The sequence below is a fragment of the Labeo rohita genome, chromosome 18 (genome assembly GCF_022985175.1).
Source record: "Labeo rohita strain BAU-BD-2019 chromosome 18, IGBB_LRoh.1.0, whole genome shotgun sequence".
Taxonomy (NCBI): Eukaryota; Metazoa; Chordata; class Actinopteri; order Cypriniformes; family Cyprinidae; genus Labeo; species Labeo rohita.
In genome coordinates this window covers 485,001-499,883 of record NC_066886.1, presented here as the reverse complement: position 1 = coordinate 499,883, position 14,883 = coordinate 485,001, and the positions used below count along the sequence as shown (strand labels likewise).

At 33.0% G+C, this 14,883-nt stretch overlaps 1 protein-coding gene across 1 annotated transcript in view; it reads left to right on the top strand.

Annotated features, from left to right (window-relative positions):
• Positions 1-14,883, top strand: part of si:dkey-205h23.1 (AT-rich interactive domain-containing protein 3B) — a 58,595-nt gene that overhangs the window by 33,855 nt on the left and 9,857 nt on the right. Inside the window, exons 3-4 of the mRNA XM_051134556.1 lie at positions 380-454; positions 1,659-1,731. Of these exons, the coding sequence (XP_050990513.1) occupies positions 380-454; positions 1,659-1,731 (148 nt within the window). The remainder of the gene's footprint in view (positions 1-379; positions 455-1,658; positions 1,732-14,883) is intronic.

Genomic DNA, 14,883 nt, shown 5'->3' with positions numbered 1-14,883 from the left:
AATGTCCCCACAAGGATAGTAAAACCTGAAATTTTTGACATTGTGGGGACCGGCTTGTGGTCCCCATGGGTACAAAAGCTTATAAATCATACAGAATGAGTTTTTTTGAGAAAGTAAAAATGCAGAAAGTTTTCTGTAAGGGTTAGGTTTAGGGGTAGGGTTAGGGTAAGGGGATAGAAAATACAGTGTGGACAGTATAAAAACCATTGCGCCTATGGAGAGTCCCCACAAAGATAATAAACCAGACGTGTGTGTGTGTGTGTGTGTGTGTGTGTGTTGGAGGTCAGAGGACGTGAAAGGAGGATGAGTGTTATGGGAGGAAGACATACAGCTTTATTTACTATTTCCTGTGAACTGACACCTGTGTGTGTGTGTGCAGAACGGCGGTGTGTCCTGGCCGGATGATGTGGATGCTGCTCGTGGGAGAGGGGAAGCGTCCAGAGATTTCGCCAAGGTGAGTTTTTCCATGTTTAACATTATTTATAAAATGTACCACAATCTGTTTGTGTGCACTGTGAAAGTATATCTGTATTTTTAGAAGTTGGAGCACAAAACCAGTCTTAAGTATCACGGGTATATTTGTAGCAATAGCCAAAAATACATTGTATGGGTCAAAATTATCAATTTTTCTTTTATGCCAAAAATCATTAGGATATTAAGTAAAGATCATGTTCCATGAAGATATTTTGTACATTTCCTACTGTAAATATATCAAAACTTACTTTTTGATTAGTAATATGCATTGCTAAGAACTTCATTTGGACAACTTATTTTCCAAATATTTAGATTTTTTTTTTTTTTGCACCCTCAAATTTTCAAATAGTTATTATGTTATATAATTAAATGATATTATTATAAATCACATTTTCAAAAAACTGACCCTTATGACTGGTTTTGTGATCCAGGGTCATTCATTATTTCATTTAAAGGAGCAATTTCACACAAATATTTTATAATTGACTGCATCATGTGTGTCCGAAGTGGAAAAAAAAAGAAGAAAAAAAAAATGGCTCAAATGTTAATGGCACAATTTAATTCATTAACTGAGTTTAAAGGTGCAATTTTATGTTATTATTGCATAATTTACTTCAATCTGCATGTCAACACTGTGAAATAAAATCATTTTTTCCAAATGTAAAACAAATATTCATTATGCATCTCATTTTTTTCTGATTTTGATGACATTTAGTGCACACACACACATCCAGATTTTGCCTATTTAATATACATTGCAATATATTTTTCCAAATACTGACGCTATTCAGTATGTATATTTTCAGAATATTGTAATACATTTGGTACTTTAGTGTTTTTCCTCATTTTATGACAGTCATATTTAATGATGTTTCCAAATGTAACGAAATATTCATTATGAATCTGCTTTTTTCCCAGTTTTGTCGATACTTAGTGTGAATCAAAGATTATTGAAGTGTGTTTCAGTCTTTCTACTTAAAAATTGCATGTTTAGTTTATGTGTTGTCTTGTCTATTTTTGTAATTGTGAAACTTACTAGCAATTTATGAGTTAAAGTAGGTTTAAAGTAAATCCTACACCAGTGTGTTTTAATTCACCTGTTTAATTTGTTCATTTAATTCTGGCATGATACATTTGAGCTGGGTGTGTATGAAGATGTTGATTTGTGTGTGTGTGTCTGATAGTTGTATGAGCTGGATAACGACCCGCACAGGAAGGAGTTCCTGGATGACCTTTTCACCTTCATGCAGAAACGAGGTGAGAGAGTTCGTCATTAACTGCTGATCTGAATTCACGTGATTTCTTTCTGATTGTCGGTGTGTGTGTGTTCTTGAGCATGTGCACACATGTATGTCTTAAGAACACGTGTGTGTGTGTGTGTTTTGTTAGTGTAAAGCCTGTGTGATTGATGCTTCGTGTCTGGACTGAAACCTGAAGATCTGGATGTGTGTTTATTTGTGCTGAATGTTGAGGGGCCCGCCAGGGGCCACGGGATGATGAGGGGATTGACCTGCAGCAAGTTCACACATGTGAAGGACATGAAATATTTCAACACACAATCACACACACACACACACACACACACACAGAGCGGTGCTTCATATCAACATGCAGTAGAATCTTTTTTTTTTTTTTGGAAAGAAATTAATGCATTTATTCAGAAAGGATGCATTCAGCTGATCAAAAGTGACAGAAAAAAGATTTGTTTTAAATGCTGTTCTTTTGAACTTTCTATTCATTGGTGAATCTTAAAAATAAAATGTGTCATGGTTTGCACAAAAATATTGTGCAGCACAACTGTTTTCAGCATGGATAATAATCAGAAATGTTTCTTGATCTGCAAATCAGCATATTAGAATGATTTATTAGAATGAAATTCAGCTTTGATCACAGAAATAAATTACATTTTAACAGATATTCACATAGAAAACAGCTGTTTTTAAATTAGAATAATATTTCAGATTTTTACTGTATTTTTGATCAAATAAATGCGTTAAATCAGCATATTAGAGTGATTTCTGAAGGATCATATGACACTGAAGACTGGAGTAATGATGCTGAAAATTCAGCTGCGCATCAAAGAAATCAATTCCATTTAACATAGGTTCACATAAAAAACAGCTGTTTTAAATTAGAATAATATTTCAAATTTTTACTGTATTTTTGATCAAAGTAATGATGCTGAAAATTCAGCTTTGATCACAGAAATAAATTACATTTGAACAGACATTCACATACATAAAACAGCCATTTTCAATTAAAATAATATTTCAGATTTTTACTGTATTTTTGATCAAATAAATGCATTACATCAGCATATTAGAATGATTTCTGAAGGATCATGTGACACTATAGACTGGAGTGATGATGCTGAAAATTCAGCTTTACATCACAGGAATAAATTACATTTGAACAGATATTCACATAGAAAACAGCTAATTTAAATTATAATAATATTTCAGATTTTTACTGTATTTTTGATCAAATAATTGCATTAAATGAGCATATTAGAATGATTTCTGAAGGATCATGTGACACTGAAGACTGGAGTAATGATGCTGAAAATTAAATTTTGATCTCAGAAATAAATTACAAAACATAGATTCACATAAAAAACAGCTGTTTTAAATTAGAATAATATTTCAAATTTTTACTGTATTTTTGATCAAAGTAATGATGCTGAAAATTCAGCGTTGATCACCGAAATAAATTACATTTTAACATATATTCACACATAAAATATTTATTTTAAATTATAATATTTTTTCACATTTTTACAGTTTTTACTGTATTTTTGATCAAATAAATGCAGCTTTTGTGAAAAGAAGAGATGTGTGTGAGAGACGTTTGCATTAGTGTTTGCTACGGTAGGTTAATTCCTGCTGTGTCTCCAGAACAGAAGATCACTGGGAACGTCTGGTGAAGCGTCTCTCTGTGAGACGGAAAGGAAGGAAAACCGCAGAATCTCACTTCCGTGTCGAGTGCTAAAATACAGGGAACTCTGTCTCAGTGTGTGTGTGTGATTTCAGCAGCTGTGTTTAACGGAGCGTCAGGGGCCAGCGTTTGAGGCCCCGTACCGAGGAGCTTCAGGAAAGCCACATGCTGCTGCAGCTTCACGGCACGCAGCGGCTGAACCCTCAGTGTAGTTTAGGTGTCGAACAGAGTCGTTTTTTTCCCATTCGGTTTGCTGTGCTCTTTATTTTAGAGGACGTGTGCGTCTGTTTCGTCCAGCCTGATTCATGTGTTCAACACGAGCGCTTCTGTTGAACACATCAGAGATGTTAAGGAGGTCACGCAGATGTTTTTAAACACAACATGAGCGCCAGTTGTGGTTTGACGGCTTGTGTCACAGGTGCAGGAATCTTCATTACACATCATCTTTATCAGATCAAACCATTATCTATTTTCTAAATGCACGTTATAGATCATCTTATGAATGATTTCATCCATGCATGTTATTTTTAAACATTTTTGACCTTGTGTTAACTGGATCTTCTTCTGTGAGGTTTACAGTATGCAGAATTTCTCTAAAAATGTACTGTTCTTAAGCTCCGCCCCCAGCCACATCCGCCCACATCTCAACATCCAATCAACAACCGATGCACAGCACCAAGCCCCGCCCTGCATTTATTTTTCTGTTTTAGTAAGCCATTACACTTGGATGTGTGTCACAATACAGAAGAGAAGACCAGTTGCTACTTCTGTTTTATAGTGACTGTATTTGATTTGCATATGAAACGTCCATCCATTCAGATTACACCATATTAACATCAACTTATAAACTTAATATGATGGAAATTTGTTAGTCAAACAGAAATGAAACGGTCAAAAAACACTCAAAAAAATCCTGGCATAGTTTATTGTGAAGTATTTGCATCTGTTTGATTGGATTTGAATAATCATATTTGCAAAATGCGTTTATTCAAAAAGTTTAAAATCCGCATAAATCTGTTGTGAAAACATTATATTATGTTATATTTATTCAGTTAAAAAGTTTAAAACATGGTTAAAATATGCTGTGGAACAAGCAGTATTCACTTAGGTAAAATTGATGAAAACACATTTATTGGTGATAAATATACAACGCCGGTTACTGTGTATTTCAAACACATTTAGTTTATTATTACTATTACAGAAATTATTTTATTGAATTTAGTAGTGTTTTTAATGTTACATCTATATAATCCAAAAGGAAGGACATTTGATATGCAATTCAAAAACATAAATCTTAAATTTAGGCCTAAATATTTTTGAGTGTAATTTTGATTTTATATATATCTCAAATATTTTTCCTAATTTTGCTTATATTTAATATACAGTTCAATTTTTTTTTCTAAATGTTGACAATATTCACTATGTTTTTATTCAGAATATTGTAATACATTCATTATGTCAGTGTTTTTCCCAAATTTTATGACATTCAGTAAATATTTTAAGATTTTCCCATTATGCATCTCATTTTTTTTTTCTAGTTTTAGTTTTATTAAATTGTGTGTGTGTGTGTGTGTGTGTGTATATATATATATATATTTTTTTTTTTATTATTATTATTTGGCTATATTTTTTGCCAGATTTTTTTGCTTTTTTATTTATTTTTTTGCGCCATCCCTTTAAAAAAACACAAGAAAATATTTTAACAAATGTTTGTGTGTTTTGTACAAATGGGAATGGGAACAAATGTATTTATTTATTACTTTTTTTTCAGGCTGCTCAGTAAGAGCATGTATGAAATTGGATTTATTAGTGATAAACATAAAGCTGGTTACTGTGTGTTTAAAGCAAATTTAGTTTATTATTACTATTTACAGAAATAATTTTAATGTTAATGTTAAATCTGTGTGTTCCAAATGGAAGGAAATTTTATATGCAATTCAAATATTTAGGCCTAAATTATTATTATTATTTTTTTTTTTTGCTTATTTAATACCCATTTAAATCATTTTTTCCAAATTTTGACAATATTCAGTATGTATATTTTTCAGAATATTTTAATAATTTTCATGACATTCAGTAAATATTTTAATATTTTTTCCAAATGTAAAACAATATTTATTTATGGTTTTCTCTACTATTTTTTCCAGGGTGTTTTTTTTTTTGGCATATTTTATTTAGCTTTTCTTTCTTTTTTTTCTTTTTTGCACCATCCTTTTGAAACACAAGAAAAGTTATTTTAACAAATGTTTTTTGTTCCCATACAATAAAAGTCGGTGAAAGTCAAAAAAATTATTTTTGTGTTCTACAGAATAAAGTCAAACAGGTTTGAATGACACAAGGGCAGTTTTTTATTATTTTTTTTATTATAATTTTTAGGGTGATCTGTTCCTTTAATATCAGGTTTTGTGTCTTTCTAGCAGATGATGTGCAGAGATCTCGAACGCACCTCACAGGACGCTGCGCCGAAATAAGATGTTGTTTTGATTTATCGGCGGGTTCTTCCTGTGTTTGTAGCTGCGTTCGGGGCCTCGGGGGCCTCTGAAACTTGATAAAGTGGGTTTGCAGGGCTGGATTAGGGGCCCCGCGTCTCACAGAATGATTAATGAACCTCTGAAACGCACAAGTACGCGTCTGATCGAGCCGAGGCAGAGATGAACACAAGAAAGAAAAGGCTTTGGATGAGTGAAATGAAATTTCCTTGATAGAAAAACAACAATTCCGTCTGAGTCGTGCTGAAACCGGTGATTTATCAGAGACAGAAACAGGGCGGGGGCCTGACATCCCATCTGCTTTTTAATCCTGAATCAAAGGCGTTTATTCTTAGTATCTATATATTTATCTTTGATTATAAGATGAGGTTTTGTGTGTAAATGTGTTTTTGCTACAGAATTACATTCTGGATGTGTTTTAAATTATACGTTGAAGCCGAAAGGCATTTATCATTTCTTTCCCGACGCCACGCCGGACGCTCGCCCGTTATAAATGCCCTCTTCCTGTCTCTGTCGTCCACCCTGTTCCCCACTTCCTGTTTAATATCTGTCATTCTTTCTTCACACTTTCACACCGACAGCAGCTCAATCACTGAAGCCTTTTCTGCTTAAACTACAACTGAAATTCAAACATTTGCATGTGGTTAATAACATTTTTTTTAATAGTTATCACATTTAGTTGTTTTAACTGTCTTGGGAATATTTCACATATTAATCAGTCTTATACTGACAGATCTAGTCAGAATGGAAACATTTCTAGCGAAAGTTGAAAAAATGTAACACTTTGTTCACTTCAAATGTCAAAATGTAGCACACGAGTAATAATGAATGAGAAATGCAATAAATGCAGCCAGTTTGGTAACTTTTTAAAGGCTTTATGTATAATGCATTATAAAGGTATTCATAATATATACGTTAAAGTTTAATTGCATTATAATATTTGAAGATTTGTTAGTGATGTTTTAATGCGTTGTACTTTCTATAGGTGTAACAGTGAGTATTATGATATATTATAACTGTGGTTGCAATTATGAATGAGATCATGCATTACAAGACATAATTAAAGCATTAAACCTACTTTTATTATGCATTATATGTATATATATATAAAAGCTTAAAGTAAAGTGTTACTGCCATTTTCTATACTATAATAGACACGTGCGTCACAAAATGATGAATCACTTAAACTAGTTAGACTGGATTATTTTCATATCAGTTACAAACTGCAATAGAAATTGAACACCTGCACACTTTAGTGTGGAAAAAGACCTTCATGTAAACTTCTGTTTAATAAGTTTAATGCTTTTATTCATCAAGGATGCATTAAGTTGATCAAATCAGCATATTAGAATGATTTCTCAAGGATCCTGTGACACTTAAGACTGGAGTAATGATGCTGCGCATCACAGAAATAAATTACATTTGAACAGATATTCACACAGAAAACAGCTATTTTACAATTAAATAATATTTCTACTGTATTTTTGATCAAATAAATGCAGTAAATCAGCATATTAGAATGATTTCTGAAGATCATGTGACACTGAAGAATGAAGTAATGATGCTGAAAATTCAGCTTAGATCACCGAAATAAATTACATTTTAACAGATATTCGCACAGAAAATGATAATATTTTTTCACATTTTTTAAATTAGAATATTTCAGATTTTTACAGTATTTTCGATCAAATAAATACAGTAAATCGGCATATTAGAATGATCACATGACGCGTCATGTGACACTGAAGACTGGAGTAATGATGCTGAAAATTCAGCTTTGATCACAGAAAAAAATTACGTTTTAACATAGATTCTCACAGAAAACAGCTATTTTAAATTAGAATAATATTTGAGATTTTTACAATATTTTTGCTCAAATAAATGAGCCTAAGCTTCTGATCAGTAGTGTATGAAGAGAAGAGCAGCTGATGCTGACAGTACTGATCTCTCATCAGCTGATGGCTTCATCTGACTGTGTGGTTTCTCATTGATTATGATGGGGGTCGCTATCCTTTATTTGACCTCTGACAGGATCTGTGTGACCTCTGTGACCCGAGAGCATCTTCTCGCTTCATGACAGAGCATCTTAAATGCAGGTCTGTGAAAGCATCAGTGTTTATAGTCCAGAATAAAATCCAGCTCTGATCTGATTCAGACTGTATTTCTCTGGGACTCCAGCCCGTTCCTCTCGTGTTTCGATGAGGTGTTGATAAGATCCCGATCGCTTCTGCTTCCCCAGAGGATCACACAGAGTCTGGTTACACTTAAATTGGCGTCTCACTTTTCGCGCCGTCGAGTCTTTTGAGTGTCCTGCTCTCCTCTTGGTTTTATCTGTGCAGGTGACCCGTCTTCAGGAGTCACATTACAGCGTCTCAAACCCCCTCATCTGTGCTCACTTCAGCTCAATAGTGCACTTTACTGCCTTTATTCTTCTGTGGAACACAAAACACAATATTATGACCACAGTGTTTTTGTACAAACAATTAAAGTGGCATCCAGTGTTGTTTAGACCCTATGGATTTTCTAAATATCTTCTTTAGTTTTCCAGTGTTTGTTTGTTTTTGTTTTTTGTCACTTAACAATTTCATTTCATTTCAATTTTAGTTAAAGTTTTAGCATTTTCGTTGTGTCTTTGTGTCATAAATATATAAAAATATTGGTTATAATACAGTTTGAATATACAATATAAATATATTTAATTTTATAGGTAGTTTAGTTTATCAAGTTAAAGTAAATGAAAATGAAAAATTTTGCATATATATATATATATATATATATATAAGTAACAGTTTTTGTGTGTGGTTTTAATTAACTTTAATAATAGTATTAAGTACTACTTTTGCTGTGTTTTTGTCATGTGTTTAGTTTTAAGTTTATGTACAGTATAAACATTTTTTTATTGTTGTATTAGTGTTCATTATTTTACTGTATCAAGTTAAACTAAATAAAAATAACAAACGTTGCCTTGGAAAATAGCTAAAATACAATAATGGGGGAAAATATATATATATGTGTGTATATATATATATATAGTTCAGTGTAAATATATATTATATTTTATTTCATTTCATTTAAAGTAACATTTTTGTGTGTGGTTTTAATTAACTTTAATAAAAGTATTTAGTATTTTTTTTGTGTGTTTAGTTTTTAGTTTATGTACTGTATAAATATTTTTTTAAATATTTTTTTAAATATTTTAGTATTAGTGTTATTACATTTCACTTTATCAAGTTAAACTATTTCAAAAAGAGGAATTTGCCTTGCCTATATATATTCATTATTGTATTACATTTAAAAAAACAAAAAAATACATACATCATTTTTTTTTAAATTTAAAGTTACTACTTTGTGGTTTTAATTAACTGTTATTCTATAATTGGTTTTGTCTAAATTTAAAGTGATATTTTTGTGTGTGGTTTTAATTAGCTTTAATAACTCTGGTTCATTAATACTTGTTTCAGTCTAAAAATATATTTTATTTCATTTAAATTTATTTTATTTAAATTGTTTTTTATAGTTTTAATTAACTAAAAAGTTTATAATAGGTTCTGCACCATTTTTGCTACAGACATGATGAATGATTCCTCATGCATCTATATTATTCAATTTAAGTAAATCTAGTTATCAAATAAACAGTACTAATCTAGTTAATTCAGCAGTCTTCCGTCTCTCATCTAGAGCGGTTAGTTCAGATGTTTCGTTATTAACGAACAGTAAGATGCGAGGCTGATAATCAGACAAGTGATGGTTCCTTCAGTTCTCCTAAACAAATGTGACGTGTTTGATGCAGAAAATGGAAATTTTTTCTGACAGGATTTGTTTGTGATTTTCCTTTTTTTTTCTGTCATGTATGACATGTTTTTGTGCACATATGGAAATGTTTCAACGTAGTTTTCCATTGTGTTATTTTATTGCGCAGAGGACGAGGCATGATCGGGTTTGTTTCTTTATGAGGGTTTCAGGTTGTCACTTTTGGCATGAAACACATTTGCAACTCAGTTTCCAAATGAAAATGAGTCTATTTTGATTAAGTTGCACAAACGTATTGTAATATGCATGCATGTGCATGTGTTTGTTTTGCTGTAATGTGTGTTGCGTGACCTCTGTTCTCATTGCATGTAAACACGCAGTAGGTATGTCCTGTAGTTGGAACGGACAGACGCGCTTTGGCTCCGTATGTGAATTAGTCTGTCATGTGGCACGAGCCGGACTAAATATAGCAGATTCCCTGCAGTCATTGAGCGTTACCTTTTATGTCCCTGACCTGCCATTAAAAATAAAGCAAACCTGAGCGCAGGAGCACGAGCGGCGATGATGCACCGGGCCAGAATACGTCTCCCGTCCGCCTCGGCCCGTGCATTAAGAGCGGCGCGGCAGGATGTTCGGTGAAACCTCACACCGACCAATGGGAGAAATTCATTTCCTCTGTGTCCGTGTCACGCGTGATCCTGTCACTCTCTGCCTCTGAATTATTCACACACGTCCGTCATGTGAAATCAGCCATATTTAATGTGGTGCGCTGATATCTGACTGTCAGACTATTGATTGAGCTCAGGAGCCGTACGACAGGATGCTGTTCCAAGCTAAATTACAGGTCAAATGCTCTTAACCTTCCAGTTTTTATCAGTCCTTTATATGACCTACCAGTCAAAAGTTTTTGAACACTTAAGATTTTAAATGCAGTAATATTATGAAATACTTTTACTGTTTAAAACAACTGCTTTCTATTTAAAAAGAATTCTAAATATATATATATATATATATATTTATATATTTAGAATTCTTTAATAAATCGAAACATCAAAAGATCAGCATTTACCTGAAATAAAAAGCTTTTGTAACATTATACACTATACCTTTCGAAAGCTTGGAGTCAGTATCTTTTTTTTTTTTTTTTTTTTTTATAAGAAATTATAGAAATTAATACTTTAATTTAGTAAGGACGCTTTAAATTGATCAGGTGATGATGACGACATTTATGTTACAAAAGATTTATATTTTAAACTTTCTTTCATCAAAGAAACCTGAAAACCAGCTGTTTCCAACATAATAATAATAATAATAAATGTTTTTTGAGCAGTAAATCAGAATATTAGAATGATTTCTGAAGGATCATGTGACTGGAGTAATGATGCTAAAAATTCAGCTTTGAAATCACAGGAATAATTCATAGTTTACAATATATTAAAGTAGAAAACAGTTATTTTAAATGGTAAAAATATTTCAAAATTTAAAGTTTTTTTCTGTACTTCGGGATCAAATAAATGCAGGCTTGGTGAGCAGAAGAGAATTCTTTTAAAAACATTTTAAAAAACTTTTTGACTGGTATACATAATTTATATGGTCAAGAAATACATTTTATATCTTATAAATAAAGACCTTTTTTGTATTTTGTTGCCCTATGTCCTTATTTTCCAAGACATTTATATAAATTTTCTTTTTTGAAATGCACATATCTTTTCTTTAATTACGGTATTTTTCTTTTGTTGTTATTTTTATTCTCAACTTTTGAAACAAAAAATCTTAATGACTGTAATAGAGTGGGTCAGAATGTTCCTCTTATTTATTTAAATAGGGTTAATTCAGGATAATGGCAAAAATAGGCCTAATTTACTTGAATTCACCCTAAAGCGTTGTTCTCATGCATTTTCTAATAGGGTCAGACAGTCCTACATGTTCGTCTCACCGCTGATTATGCACTTTTAGTTGTTAGTGAAAGGCAGCAGGCTTGTGTTGATGGATGTCATATAGTTCAGTGATGTTCTTGCGATGGTTTGTGTTCTCTGCGCTCTGCCATACAGCCGGACGTTTTCCTGATGCTCTTCGTGTGCAAACAGGAGTACGAGGCGTGGGAGGGGCCCGCTGGGGCCTCAAGCGCAGCACTTCCCACTAGCGTGACCTCTGACCCTGCCTGCCATTAATCACTCCGCTCCTGATGGGCCTGTCCCACTGGGAAAATCAACCCAGCAATGCATGATGGGAGGGTCAGCCTGGGGCCAATCAGAGCGCGGCTCCTGCCAACGGTGGCGCCACACTGAACTACAGGCTTCAGCAACCATGAATCTACCTTGTTTATTTAGTTACTGTCAGAGAGGGTTAACTAACCAGCAACACTGAGCTTCTGTTTAGTAACAGACTTAATCAGATTTCAAATAGGATTTACACAGAGAGGGAGAGAATATATAATATATATGTAATGTTTTTTAAATAAATGCAGCTTTGGTGAGAGAACTTTTAGAGACTTTTTAGAACCCCATTCGGATGTTCAGTGCTAGTGGACGGTTGTCGTTTGTGATGTAGCTGCAGTCAGTATTAATCATTCAGTGTGTTTCTATTGTCTCTCGTCCATTCTCTAGTCTCGTGTGCGTGTGTAGCTATAAAAGCTTGGCTTCCTGCTGACTGGCGTTTTAATTCAGCCATCAATAACCTCAGGCTGATCTTTGACCCCTGCGTTTGTACTAATTGTTTGATGTTGGGTTGATGGTCAGAGGCATCAGAGAACTGAAAAGATGTTTCTGTGCTCTAAAACACACCGGCTGCTCTAATGACACGCATGTTCTCCCATAATGCTGAGTTTCATGTGCGTCTCAAACAGTGAAATACATCCTGACATTCACAGGCGTCTAAAGCCTTCTGTTGTCATGTGTGCATGTCGGGGCGCGCCACGCAACCTTTAAACTTTGACTGTTTTTCATTGCACATTCTTGCATTTCTGTTTTATGTTTTGCTTTGTAGAGCGAGATCATAAAGGCGTCATGTGAAATGTTTCTATAGGACACTGTTGATAAGAATCTCACTATATATAGCGTGAGATCAAAGTCTGTGTGTTCTCTTCATGTTTCTGCAGTTCTGATGATCATGCACTTGTTAGTTTTGAGATTTTGGTCTATTCTGCTTCCATAATGTGTTTTTTCCGGCTGGTGAAAAGAAAGCATTTAAAATATTCTTCAAGTGTTTGTTTTATTGCACTTTATCTATTTACATCTGTTGATTTTTAAATGCAATTCAAAAGTTTGAAAAGTTTTTTCTCCACATCAGCAACACTTGCATACACCAAAACTTAGAGTTTTATTCCTCTATATATTCTGACAGTTTTTACTGAAGGGTTTGTTCATATATCATTGCCATGATTTTATTTATCTATTTATATCTATAGATTTTAATTATAATACATATCTTTGAAGGGCGTTTTCTCAAAATGAGTTTGTTTCTCCAATTCAGCAGAACTTACAAACACCAAAACTTACAGTTTTATTCCTCTCTATATCCTGAAAGTGTTTACTGAAAGGTTTGTTTGTATATTATTTGCCTGGTTTTATTATTGCACTTTTCTCTAATTGTATCTGTAGATTTAGTTTAAAATACATATTTTTAAAGGGTGTTTTCTCAAAATGAGTTTGTTTCTTCAATTCAGCAGCACTTACAAACACCAAAACTTACAGTTTTATTCCTCTCTATATTCTGAAAGTTTATACTGAAGGGTTTTTTCATATGCCATCACTTGTTTTTATTATCACTGTTTATGTACTTGCATCTGTAGATTTTTAATTGCAATTTTTACATTTAAAAGTTTGTTTCTCCACTTCAGCAGCACTTGTGTATACCAAAACTTACAGTTTTCTTTCACTTTATATTCTGAACGTTTTTGCTGAGAGGTTTATTCATAAATCATTGGTATGGTTTTATTATTGAACTTTATCTATTTATATATATAGATTTCAGTTTCAATACTTATCTTAAAAAGACGTTTTCTCAAAATGAGTTTGCTTCTCCACTTCAGCAGCACTTACGTACACCAAAACTTACAGTTTTATTCCTCTCTATATCTGAAGGTTTTCACTGAGGGGTTTGTTTATATGTCATCACCTGGTTTTATTATAGCGGTTTATGTATTGCATCTGTAGATTGTTAATTGCAGTTATTACCTTTAAAAGTTTGTTTCTTCACTTCAGCAGCACTTACACACACCAAAACTTATTATTATTAAAACTTAAACGTATTATTTCTCCCTATATTCTGAAGGTTTTTACTGAGGGGTTTGTTCATATATAATTCATACTGATTTATACCGCATTTTAAAACAAGGTGAAACTATGTGTATTTCTGTGTGTTGACAGTTTTTTTTATGATTTATAGAGTGATAAAAAGAGAAATCAAAAATCCCCTCTTTAAAAACTCTTAACTCTAATATGGCAGCAAAATCAAACAGGGGTTTTAACCTGGCTTTGTCCAGTGTTCAGATGCAAATCAGTGCACATTTAACTACATAATGTCTCATTTGCATATTTAAAGAAAACATTTCAGAAAACTTACAAATACAAAACAATTGTCCTAATCTCCTGTGATTAATCAACCTGGGAAAGTATTGTGACATCTGTTAGTTAGCATTTGTACCCTGTTCAGCTGTGCTGTCATGTCTCAAGCATCACATCATGTGGTTTTCCTATGGATTCATGAGTGGGTTTTATTCTAGAGCATCAGAGGGAGCCGCTGTGTACTTTTCATATGGACGTTTAACTATATGGCAAACGTCTCCACCCACCCCTGACCTAAAGATAAGCTGTTGAAAAGATTAATGTATACCTATCAAAAGTCTCTGGCCGGTTGGCTCTGTTATCCAGGTTAAACTTGTTTGCATAAAGCAGGCTAATATGTATTTTTCCGCCCGTAGCCCACCTGTGTCTTTTGAAGTGCTGTGGGTGGGCGTTTCTGTTACGTGGGCGACTTGAACTCTCACCTCTTTACAAACACAACATCTGCCACGAGCATTTCAGTGCATTTATGGCGTAAAAATGAAACGTTGGTTTTTGATGTTTTACTGAGAGCTGTTATATGAACTAGTGTGACAGTTTTGTTTTTTATTTGCAACATCAATGAAAAAAGCTCCAACTTAATATTTTCCAAATTTTCTTTTATCTTTTGCTGTTATATATTTATGTTTGTTTAAAAATTTAAAAAATTTAAATTAAAAATTATGGAAAAGCAA